At 41.9% G+C, this 13391-nt stretch overlaps 1 protein-coding gene across 1 annotated transcript in view; it reads left to right on the top strand.

The window, feature by feature from the left end:
- Window positions 1–13391, top strand: part of gas7b (growth arrest-specific 7b) — a 49598-nt gene that overhangs the window by 15440 nt on the left and 20767 nt on the right. The window contains exons 3-6 of the mRNA XM_063002783.1: window positions 7965–8039; window positions 8575–8660; window positions 10584–10634; window positions 12065–12154. Of these exons, the coding sequence (XP_062858853.1) occupies window positions 7965–8039; window positions 8575–8660; window positions 10584–10634; window positions 12065–12154 (302 nt within the window). The remainder of the gene's footprint in view (window positions 1–7964; window positions 8040–8574; window positions 8661–10583; window positions 10635–12064; window positions 12155–13391) is intronic.

The following is a 13391-nucleotide window of genomic DNA, read 5'->3' as shown; positions in this document are numbered from 1 at the left end:
CACCAATAGATGAGCGATCGTCTCCGACTTCACATCTACAAGGTGGACCGACTAGGTAGGAGTGTCTAATAGAGTGGACGGTGAGTGGACACGGTGTTTAAAAACTCCAGCAGCGCTGCTGTGTCTGATCCACTCATACCAACCCAACACACACTAACACACCACCACCATTGTCAGTGTCACTGCAGTGCTGAGAATGATCCACCACCTAAATAATACCTGCTCTGTGGTGGTCCTGGGAGAGTCCTGACCATTGAAGAACAGCATGAAAGGGGGCTAACAAAGCATGCAGAGAAACAGATGGACTACAGTCAGTAATTGTAGAACCACAAAGTGCTCCTATGTGGTAAGTGGAGCTGATACAATGGACAGTGAGTGTAGAAACAAGGAGGTGGTTTTAATGTTATGGCTGAACTTCCAGATGCAACACATTCAGCAGATGTTGACAACAGGCCATCCTATACCAAACAGAGCATATTTTTGGAAGCTGTTGTGGTTTTCAGGGGTTTCGTGTTAGTTTGGAAAAAAAAATAGTTGTTTGATTGCCATGGTGACCTGGTGAGCGTAGTGTGCGGGGGGGGAGTGTTGTGTGGTTTCCTTCCTCTTCTGGGTTGCAACTTTGTGGTTCAGCGGTTCTCGTTCGCTCTGCTGGTTTTACCCAAAATACCGTAACACGCTCCTAAAGGCGTACGCACGATTCAGTGCACATAGATTAAAATCTCTGCTAGTCAACAATGCAGGAGCAAGAATAGACTCTCTAAATTTAACAACATGAAAGGTTAACATTGTTTTTGGGAAAATACGTAACGTATTAGACTAATTGAAATTGACCGTGTGGTTTTCTGTAGGGATTCCAGTTTCCCCTACTTCCCAGTAACATGCAGAAGGTAAATTTGCTGCACCTTGTTTTTTATTAGAGCTGAAGGTCGGCCCTTTTATTTTTAACAGCGTTTCTATGTACTGGTTTCGTGGAACTGATACACTGGGCATGGCAGCTTTTTAGTGTAGATGTCACAAGAGACCCATCCTTAGTTCAAATTGTGTCCAGTGGTGGCATGACAGCTTTTGTATTCTTGCCAGAGATGGGGACTCGAGTCTGTGATTCAAATGACTCGGATTCGACTCATGATTCGCAAAAAAATGACTCGTAAACAACACGAGTCCCTAGCGTCAGCTTGTGTTAACATTAGTATACATATATATGATGGAATACCCCACGTAGTGCACTTCACAGGAACAACTGGGGTGAATGGAACGCTCCTACAGAATTGGCGCTAACGCTTGAAAGAACGCTTTCTGAACCAATCAGTAAGAAATGCTGTAATTTGCATTTATTCAGTTTGCGTCACACAGATGATGTGTTAATGAAACGCTCGATTGGCTTTCTAACGAGTCCGTGTTTTACTTCACAACCGGGAAAAGTTTGGAGGTTTTTAATTATAAGCACATTTACAAAATAACGGATTATATTCCGAATGGGACACACGGTTATAAATTTAATAGCATCTAGAAGAACAGAAGCTCAGGTAGGCAGTGGTTATGATTTTTTGCTGTGTTTTGGATTTTGCCCGCTGTGCCGTGATTTATCACGCGCTTTTGTTTTGCAATGAAAACAAAACGTATCAATTTAAGCTTTTAACTGGAACCTTCTTGTTACGGAAATTACATTTATTTGCACAATGACTAGGAAAGTAAAGGCACGAAGTAAAACAGCAAAATACTGTCGCTAATCTGTTGCTGTTTTTTATCTGAACGTACATATTATGTGTTTATTTCTATGCTACATTCCAATATATGTTTTGCGTAGATTATATTGACTCGTGACTTGACTCGGACTCTAGCCTAAAGACTTGGACTTGGACTCTAGCCTAAAGACTCGTTACTTGACTCAGACTCTAGCCTAAAGACTTGTGACTTGACTCGGACTCTAGCCTAAAGACTTGGACTTGGACTCTAGCCTAAAGACTCATGACTTGACCCGGACTCTAGCCTAAAGAAGCGTGACTTGACTTGGACTCTAGCCTAAAGACTCGTGACTTGACTCGGACTCTAGCCTAAAGACTCGTGACTTGACTCGGACTCTAGCCTAAAGACTCGAGACTTGACTCGGACTCTAACCTAAATACTCGAGACTTGACTCGGACTCTAGCCTAAAGACTCGAGACTTGACTCGGACTCTAGCCTAAAGACTCGTGACTTGACTTGGACTCTAGCCTAAAGACTCGTGACTTGACTCGGACTCTTACCAAAGACTCGTGACTTGACTTAGACTCTAGTCTAAAGACTCGTGACTTGACTCGGACTCTAACCAAAGACTCGTGACTTGACTTGGACTCTAGCCGAAAGACTTGTGACTTGACTCGGACTCTAGTCTAAAGACTCGTGACTTGACTCAGACTCTAGCCTAAAGACTCGTGACTTGACTCAGGCTCTAGCCTAAAGACTCGTGACTTGACTCGGACTCTAGCCTAAAGACTCGTGACTTGACTCGGACTCTAGCCTAAAGACTTGGACTTGGACTCTAGCCTAAAGACTCGTGACTTGACTCAGACTCTAGTCTAAAGACTTGTGACTTGACTCGGACTCAAACCAAAGACTCGTGACTTGACTCAGACTCTAGTCTAAAGACTTGTGACTTGACTTGGACTCTAGCCTAAAGACTTGTGACTTGACTCGGACTCTAGCCGAAAGACTTGGACTTGGACTCTAGCCTAAAGACTTGTGACTCGACTCGGACTCTAGTTTAAAGACTTGTGACTTGACTCGGACTCTAACCAAAGACTCGTGACTTGACTCGGACTCGCCTAAAAACACGTGACTTGACTTGGACTCTAGCCTAAAGACTTGTGACTTGACTCGGACTCTAGCCTAAAGACTCGTGACTTGACTCGGACTCTAGCCTAAAGACTTGTGACTTGACTCTGACTCTAGCCTAAAGACTCATGACTTGACTCGGACTCTAGCCTAAAGACTCGTGACTTGACTCTAGCCTAAAGACTTGTGACTTGACTCGGACTCTAGTCTAAAGACTTGTGACTTGACTCGGACTCTAGCCTAAAGACTCGTGACTTGACTCGGACTCATGTTTTGTGACTTGGGAACATCTCTTATTCTTGCTGTCATGAGACCTGTCCTGAATGCAAGTGGTAATCCAGTGGAGACACCAGCTGCGTTTTTGTGCTTTTACTTCCACAGCTGAATTTTCGTCTTTTGGTATCTTGTAGAACCTCTGGGTTGTAACTCACTGGTGGATTGAGTATCTGGCGCTGTTGCAACCCAGTTTAACTGATTCCAAGGATTAAAGCAATTGCATGGCAGTATGCTACTTTACTGGCTAGTATCTACAGAGCGTATAGACAAAAAAAAATCGATGCTCAAAATGAAACTCCTTGAGGGGAATTGCGCGTCTCTAAATGTAATTTCTGTGTAGTCTATCACTGTCTGTGCAGTCAATATAACAAGCCAACTGCATTTACCGTCTATTGCTGGCGTCTATTTGCGGAAGTGTTACACCGCTTTTATTTCTAGTAGGAACATTTATAAAGGAACCAAAAATGAAGCATATGGTTTCAAGATGTCAAGGTAAGAAATGTATTTTGTCCCATTCTTCCTGCAAACACGTCTTAAGATGTGCAACAGTACAGGGTCGCATTTTTCGTTTTAAAACTCTCCCCAATTCTCTATTGGGGACAGGTCAGGACTTGTTGCTGATAACACTTGTTTCCACTCGTGTGTGATGGTCCATCCTAGATGCCTCCGAGCCCAGAGAAGTCGACGCCGCTTCTGGACATGGTTAACATAAGACTTCTTTTTTGCACTGTAATGTTTTAAGTGGTATTTGTGCATGTTACTGTATTGTAGTGCTTGACTAAGGTTTGCAAAAGTAATCCCTCGCCCATGTGGTTATATCAGCTGTTGTTGAGTGGCGGTTCTTGATGCGGTGCCGACTGAGGGATGGAAGATCACAAGCGTTCAGCTTAAGCTTGCGCCCTTGGCCTTAACGCACTGAAATTCCTCCTGATTCCTTGAATGGTTTAATGATATTATGCACAGCCAATATTTATATTCTATTCTTTATGATATTAAATCACATATTAAAGTACATGATACTCTTTGTGTTCTTGGAGAAAATCAGTGTGTACTGTAGTAAATAAAGGACTGGACAATAGCAGGGAAGTGTTATCTCAGCCCTGCTGCTTATTGCAGGATGTTTGGAAAAAAATAATGTAATTAATGCGTTAGCTCGGATGCTTGTTGCTTGGTTACAGTTACAGAGTCGCAGCTTAATAAATGATCCACGAGAACTTTTTTCAGTCTTTCATTACATTTCCATAGACCCTGATGGATTCTGTATAGGCTCTGATTGTTGTGCTTTGGACCTTATGATGATGAAGAACCAGAGTATTTAAAGTAACCGACGGATATTCGAGTCACACATAGGGGAGTGACGGAGGAAATAAGTTGGGATTCGTTCTGGATTAGCTAATAGAATAAACCTAATCAGGAAAGCATCCGCAAGACGCTAATTACAGTTTTTTCTAATTACTACTGACTTTTAGGAGAAGGAAACAGTACTCCAGCAGAATGCCAGCAATTACATTATCATCACTGGTTTAGCTGATTTTGTTTCATGATGATGATTGCCCCATTCCAACAAAAATACAGTGAACTTCATCCTGTAATCATTTCTTGTTACTGGTTCCCTACTTGGTGAACTTCTACATAATGAGAGGCATAATAATGTAATGTAGTAATGTTTTACATTAAATAAACATCTATAGTTAGACTATAAACTGTAGTGACCAACAAGCAGGTGACTAAGTTGTAGAGATGTTCACAAGTCACAAAATACGAGTCCGAGTCAAGTCACGAGTCAATATAATCTACACAAAACATATATTGGAAATGTAGTGTAGAAATAAACAAATAATATGTAAGTTCAGATAAAAACAACAACAGATTAGCGACTGTATAAACTGATACGTTTTGTTTTCATTGCAAAACAAAAGAGCAAAATAAATCACGGCACAGCGGCCAAAATCCAAAACACAGCAAAAAAAAAGTTAAAAGTAAAAAAAAAAGCGTTCTTTCAAGCATTAGCACCAATTCTGTAGGAGCGTTCCATTCACCCCGGTTGTTCCTGTGAAGTGCACTACGTAGGGTATTCCACCATTTTAAGGGGATTTCAATCCAAAGGTAACAAAAGTGTTGAAATGAAGTGAACTTCAAACTGTTTAGGGAGTAGGGAGCGACGCTGTATCACTACGCCGCAAGCTGGCTGTAACATTTACCCATAGCCTGCGTTGCGGGTTAAGACGGCCGGAGCGTTATTAGAGAGCAGAAAATGACACAATCAGAATGATGTCGGATCGCCATTTAATTCATCTTTAATAAAAACTAGGGACTCTTGTTGTTTACGTCATTTTTTGCGAGTCATTTGAAACGAGTCCGAGTCGAGTCTGAAGTCGCTGTGTGTGCGACTTGCGTCCCGAGTCCCCATCTCTGATTCTAGTTCCCTTCTCTTTTATAAATGAAACACAACTTTACAAAGTCATTCGAGAAGCCATTGTGTTCTGACAGATCAAAAAACAATGGCCAACTTTCAAATTGACAGGGACTGACTAAAAGAACTCACGACAGACGAATACTATTGCTAAACGCCTTGTCGTGCTGCCACATTTTACCCATTTAAAATAAACAAGAAAAACAGAACAGAGTTGATTCACTCTACCGATGCGATTCACGATACTGGGTACGATTTTCCCCTGATTTTTTTAAACAAACATTACATTACACTACATTAAATCCCACATTAAATAAATGAATGAATAATACAAATAAAGAAAGTATCCTCACATAAATAAATTTGGCTGGAAAATTCCGAACCTGGCAACCCTGTAGTGACGTCAACCAGGCGAGGTGAATAGCACCAGTGCCCTCTGCTGTTTAAAGTGAATATCGATATTCATTATACATGTAAACCGATTTGAATCGTTACACGTGTGAATCGATTTTTAACTGTCTTGTGGTGCATCGTTACATCCCTACTAATGGCATAAAGTGAGTTGCTAATGTTCTGGGAGTGTCTTAACTTTAAATATGTTGCCTGTTGCACACGTTACCTTTTGTGTTTGATGTCCAAGCATTAATAGTTAGGATAATGACTAATGGATGTGCCTGGGTAACATTTTTGGACCTCAGTCCTATCGAAAATCTGTGTGACACTGAACACTGAATTAGGCACACAGTTAGTGGAAGTAGAATTAAATAGGAATTGATTCTAGTGGTGGAAACCTTAGTCACTGGTGGAAAACATGAATGACACATTTGCGCTGTTATTAAGTGGAAGTTTAAATGTGTTACAACAAAAACAAGCCATGAGGTCCCCTCCGGCTCCCACCCTGTATGAACAGCAAGCAAATCGTTGTTCATGTAGCCGCCCAGCCCAGCCGGATGGCAGAGCCGAGTTCCGAACCGACGAGTTCAGTACTTTGCCCATAAATTTGATCAGCATAAATTACTGTTGCTAGTTACTAGTACGGCATTCTACAATTACATTTACGGCATTTAGCAACTTACAGTAATGGGACAAATTCTGTCTAAGCAATTGAGTGTTAAGGGCCTTTCGATTACCACTTCAGTACCTTACACACTAGTCTACAACTGCCCTACAATTGCCCAACTGCCCGACAACTCTTGTTACGCCAGATTACGGTGAATAATTCAGACCGACGATTGGCTAAGTCCACTTTTTCTTAGAAATTTGACGTGTCGATCGCAGGGCTGGGTGATTTTCACGATTAATTCGGTTAATTCGCATGAACGTTTTCACCCGATGTTAGAAATGTGACAATCGCGATTGTTCGCATACTTTATCTTTTAATTAAAATACTAACATGTCACGAGGCAGAAACTGACCAGATGCTCGCGGAATATAAATCAAGGGAAGTTTAATGTCAAAAACCAGCGAAAACTAAAACAGTAAACGGAAGCCAACAAGGATTATACACGGTAACGGTTAGTTTCAGAAATAAGGAGCGCAAACACGATCGGCAAAACGAGACACACAAACAGAGTTCAAATAAGAGTCACTGAATCAAACACAGCCGAACTGGATCACAACTCCGGAGCCGATGAGCGCGATCAGGATTGACTGACCGGGGACATGTGCTTTTAAGAAACCTGTGAAGAACTTTTTGTAGTTTTGCACTTTTCCTAATGTAAGGAGGTTCTGCTGCACAATATTTAAAGTAAGGGTTGTTTGTGAGCTATTGTTATAAAAGATATAGCTAATTAAGATTTCTATTTTGTTTTAATTATTGTTATATCATTATCGTTATAAAGTTTGAGTCTCTTGAAATGATAATTATAGGTGGTGCTGTTACTATTTTTCACTTCCGCAGCCTTAAATTAAAATGCAAAAAAAAAAAAAAAATTTGAGAAATTTTTTTCAATTGCATTATACAAGAACAAAAAAACCGAAATCGTAATCGACAATCGGTAATAATATCAAAATAATCGAGATTTTTTTTTTTTTTTTGCAAAATCGCCCAGCCCTAGTTGATCGTCGATGAGTCTTAGGTTGAACTTGTGCTACGCTGTCATAAGTACGCACGCTTTACGTCTTCTGTAGCTACCAGTTTCACAGATGTTACTCAGTCCTATTTTACCAGCCAGTTAATCGGATACAAGTCCTCAGTGGTATAACACGATTTTATCTTGTGTTCCTGTGTTGTCGCCCGCTGCCGTTTGGCGGTAACACATATGGTTGTTATGGTAACCGATGCTATAAATAAGTCAAATGACCTCGTTGTTGTGTCTAACAGCGAAAGAATTTTGAAAGTTGATCAACATTTGCCCGTGTTATGGGAAAGTGGTCCCTCTTTTGACTCGCATTGTGCAGTATCTCCACCAGAATAGCGCACAGGTCCATAATCGTAGTCTTAACACGCTTTCTGTTTCAGAGACTACGTGGGAAAGGCCATCCAGTGTACCTGGAAGTCCCAGCACATTTGTTCAACACAAGTCTTTGCCAGCGGGTAAGCCGTTTTGCCCTAATAAAACGTATTATTTAATGTTGAAATTTTTTAATTCTACTCAATAAAATGTGTTGAATGATGGTCAGCTTTAAAATGTACAAAGCTAGTCATGTGACACAGTAAAAAAGACTTGATACCCTCAAATGTTCACCTCACAGCTTCAAAGATCTGCAATCTGCAGCGTATGAAAATGATTTCCATCTAAATATGCTGCTCTAAATTTCACGTTTTCCAGGTCTTACTTTTATCGATGGTGCGTCACGCTGCTCTTTGTCAGGTTGCAGGTCAATTCCTGGCAGCTCAAAGCCTCGGTGACTTAGACAGGAGTGGCAAAGTCATGACCGAGCTGTGTGATCTACAAACAATGGCTTTTTATACGCCGAGAACCTCATAGCATAGACTCGGCTTTTAGCTACCCAATAACAGCTCTACAGTGATGTGAAAAAGTATTTGCTCCTTCACAATGTCTTGATATCTTGATACTTGCTTTGGACAGTGAATATAAACCACCACGTGTGTCCATGTCTCTTTACAGTAAATGGATTTCATGGCAGCAGCAGCACATTGCATCACACGGAGCAGTCGCATGGACCACCGCCGAAGCCTAGCGCAGATCAACTGGTAAGACTGATCCATAATACAGAATCAATCTGCTTTTTTAGACACGTGGTCTTACGTCCGTCCTCAGAAACATCAGCTAATTATGTACTCACGGTCAATCAACAAATATAGACCACATGTGTGTTACAGCAAAGTAGACAGGGTTTTTTTTAACCACCCATTAACTGAGAATAAATGAACCACAGAGCTTTCTGTAATGGTCGCCGGACGAACAGTATGTACAGTACAGTATGTAAGTTGTTTGTGTTGTTTGTGAAAAGAAGTGTTGCATGTCTAATTCTATGAAAGTGGAAGTGGAAGCATCATGATATGGAGCTGCTTCTTGCAGCAAATGGTCCCATCACTGCCAGGCTACCACTGTTGGGCCCTTGAGCAAGGCTACTGTAAGTCAATTGGATAAAAGCTGGTCTGCTAAATGCCATAAATGTAAAATTCTTGTGCTGGGTTACCAAAAAGGTTTTATTACATTAGGTGTTTTATTAAAAACAGCCAAAAATTTAAGCCTGGTTTCATAAGTCAAGCTTGCATGGCCTTTCCAATCTCCTAAAACTGTATGAAGAAACAGTGACTGGAAGAGAAGAACATTCCAGCATTTTGGTACGTTTTATAACGCAATTTTAATGGTAAAATGTTGTGTTTGCAACACATTATCATATAAAGGTACCAGTCTTTTTAATAGGGATGTAACGATGCACCACAAGACAGTTAATAACCGATTCAAAAACTCCACGATTCAAATGAATTTGACGTGTAAAATGAATCGATATTTAGTTTAATCAGCAGAGGGCGCTGGCGCTATTCACCTCGCCTGGTTGACGTCACTGGCGCTAGACGCCTGGTTGCCAAATTGGGCTTAATTCAGAATTGTTTTGCATAGTTTGTACCTACCTCAGAAATAAAAGCATTCATTATTTAGATAAATAAATAAAAGATAAGCACAAATACAGTATTTTCTTTTCTTTTTTAAAGTGAAATAATCAAAGGAAACTTTGTCATAATTTGTCTTCAATTTCAGTTAAAAAAATCGGGGAAAAAATCGTATCGTTAACCCAGTGTCGTGAATCGCATCGCATCGTGGGTAGAGCGTTTCGTTACATCCCTACTTTTTTTTTTTCCCCACTTTTTTCCCCCAATTTTCTCCCCTAGTCGTGTCCGATTACCCTGAACGCGTCCTCTATACCGATTCGACCCTTCACCGCTGACTGACGACGCCTCTCAGCTGACATGCGCCCCCTCCTGTACATGCCGTACAGTCAGTACAGACTGCATTTTTCGCCCGCACGAGTCGAGTTCATATATCGATACATCGACGTGCACTGTGTACGTAGGGCCACACCCCCATCAGCATTATTCCTCAGCCCTGTGCGGGCGCCATCGGTCGGCCAGCAGGGGCCGCAGTCGCACCAGTCATGAGGATCTGTGATCCGACTTTTTACCCCAACCCTATAAACAACAGCCAATCGTTGTTCAGGCAGCCGCCCAGCCCGGTCGGAAGGCAGAGCCGAGATTCGATATGATGTATTCGAAACCCCAACTCTGGTGCGCTAGCGTACTTTACCGCTGTGCCACCTGAGCGGCATCCCTACTAATCCCTAATGCTTGCTAGTGTGATCTACATAAAATAGAAGTGCAATAATTATCATGAATTATATAATAATTGTTATGACTAATAAGTATTGTTCATACAGATTTAGGCAAAGAGGTAACGAATTAGGAATGAAATCTGCTATCTCTATAATAAATGCAACCCTGAAATGCCAAATGTAAAAATATTACCCACATGAAGTATACCCATAGCTTCCTCTTTGACTCGTGGTTATCATGGCAGTACAACAAACAAAACATATGTGGCAAGACTTCAAACATCCGAATTGCTAAAGGGGTGTTAAAATCTGTGTGTGTGCTTGCTGTTTCCTCTTTCAGAGTCTCGTGTCCACTTCATCCAGAAAGAAAGAGCACAAGAAATTAGTCACAGTAAGTATTAAAAATAAATAAATAAAATAAAACAGCAGCTGGAGGTTTGCACCGCACTCCCATGACACCCCACACAGCACAGACACTGACAACTGCCAAACAGATATCATGCTGAGCGAGTCCATCTGCTGCCTGACATGCAGTCATTTAAACTTACTTTATTAGAATTCTGTAATGCAAAGCACTTTGTACTGCACAGTACTGCACAAAATGTAACAAACAAGTAAGTAAAAGTACTAAAATGTGGTATTTTTGCAAGCGTACCAGGAGTACTAAGAAGAAATGACATTTTAATTGCCCTTTCTTTTTTGCTATTTAAATATCTGCATAATTAAATAAAATAGTATCTGAATATTCAAACAAAAACTGCTTTCATTGGTTCGAAACTCAGCTCTGCCATCCGGCTGGGCTGGGCGGCTACGTGATCAACGATTGGCTGTTATTCATACAGGGTGGGAGCCAGACAGGGATTCCTCATAAGCAGTGGAGATCAGCATCAGGCATATACTGTATACACCGATCAGCCATAACATTAAAACCACCTCCTTGTTTCTACACTCACTGTCCATTTTATCAGCTCCACTCACCATATAGGAGCACTTTGTAGTTCTACAATTACTGACTGTAGTCCATCTTTTTCTCTGCATGCTTTGTTACCCTGCTTTCACCCTGTTCTTCAGTGGTCAGGACCCCCACAGGACCCCAACAGAGCAGGTATTATTTAGGTGGTGGATCATTCTCAGCACTGCACTGACACTGACATGGTGGTGGTGTGTTAGTGTGTGTTGTGCTGGCATGAGTGGATCAGACACGGCAGCGCTGCTGGAGTTTTTAAATACCGTGTCCACTCACTGTCCACTCTATTAGACACTCCTACCTAGTCGGTCCACCTTGTAGACGTAAAGTCAGAGACGATCGCTCATCTATTGGTGCTGTTTGAGTCGGTCATCTTCTAGACCTTCATCAGTGGTCACAGGACGCTGCCCACGGGGCGCTGTTGGCTGGATATTTTTGGTTGTTGGTGGACTGTTCTCAGTCCAGCAGTGACAGCGAGGTGCTGTGTCTGATCCACTCATACCAGCACAACACACACAAACACACCACCACCATATCAGTGTCACTGCAGTGCTGAGAATGATCCACCACCTAAGTAATAGTTCTGTGGGGGTCCTGATCATTAAAGAACAGCATAAAAGGGGGCTAACAAAGCATGCAGAGAAACAGATGGACTACAGTCAGTAATTGTAGAACTACAAAGTGCTCCTATATGATAAATGGAGCTGATAAAATGGATAGTGAGTGTAGAAACGAGGAGGTGGTTTTAATGTTATGGCTGATCGGTGTATACAGTATGTACTTGGAAATGGAATTCATTTCATACAAACAGGCGTCTGTTTTGATCTAAGATGATGTTAACTGTGTTTCACCAGATCAATTGTGTGACGTTCCCCCTTTCAGCGCTCACAGCCGAACAGCAGCTGCTCAAACCAGACGAGTGGAGCTACTGTGATTATTTTTGGGTAAGAGCAGCAGCAGACACAACAAAGCTGCGTTACCATGGTAACAACGTCTTACATTTACAAAACTTGACTTTCTGTCTATAAGCACTGCGTCGTTAGAAAGAGGGGATCAGTTTTTTTTTTAGAATCGCTTTCTAAATCATGTTATTAAAACTACAATAACAGTGGGTGTCGTCAATTTTAAAATATGTCATTCAACAACCCAATTAGGTGAAAAACTAACAAATGATGCAGAAAAGTTCTTTATTTTAGAGCAACATACACCGATCAAGCACAACATTATAACCACCTTCTTAATATTGTGTTGGTCCCCCCTTGGCAGCCCCATATGCAACAATCTGTGATGCACTGTGTATCAGAACCGGCATTAACTTCTTCAGCAAATTGAGCTACAGTAGCTCGTCTGTTAGGTCGGACCACACGGCCCAGCCATCGCTCTCCACGTGCATCAATGAGCCTTGGCCGCCCATGACCCTGTCGCCGGTTTACCACTGTTTTGATAGATGCTGACCACTGCAGACCGAGGACACCCCACGAGAGCTGCAGTTTTGGAGATGCCCTGACCCAGTCGTCTAGCCGTCACAAATCCTCACGCTTGATCGTTTTTCCTGCTTCTAACATCAACTTTGAGGATAAAATGTTCACTTGCTGCTTAATAACCCCCCCACTAACAGGTGCCGTGATGAAGAGATGATCAGTGTTATTCACTTCACCTGTCAGTGGTCATAATGTTACACCTAGTCGGTGTATGCTGTCTTCAAGACAGCATCTTTTCCAGGGACGTCTATGCATTTTTTTTTAAATTTTTTTTTTAAATTTATTTATTTATTTTATTTTTTTTTTTTTACCCCTTTTTCTCCCCTTTTTAGCGCATCCAATTGTTCAATTAGCATCGTGCTTCCTCTCTGTCTATGCCGAACCCTGCCCTGACGGAGGTGATTGAAGCTAACCCGTATCCCCTCCGAAACACGAGCAGCAGCCAGATGCATCTTTGCCACCCACACATTGACGAGTTTGGTGCCACCTAGCGTTGCATGCGGAGAGACACACCCTAAGGGCACCCTCTCCCATCTCTGTGTAAGCGCCTCCAATCAGCCGGCAGAGAACGCAATCGCATTCTGACAGAGAGAGACCCACATCCGGTTCTTTGTCCCACCCCCCATATGAGCAACCGGCCAATCGTTGCTCATATAGCCACTCAGCTTCGAACCGGTAAAGCAAGGCTGGATTCGATACC

The sequence above is a fragment of the Trichomycterus rosablanca genome, chromosome 10 (assembly GCF_030014385.1).
Source record: "Trichomycterus rosablanca isolate fTriRos1 chromosome 10, fTriRos1.hap1, whole genome shotgun sequence".
Taxonomy (NCBI): domain Eukaryota; kingdom Metazoa; phylum Chordata; class Actinopteri; order Siluriformes; family Trichomycteridae; genus Trichomycterus; species Trichomycterus rosablanca.
This window is presented reverse-complemented; position numbering and strand designations above follow the sequence as displayed.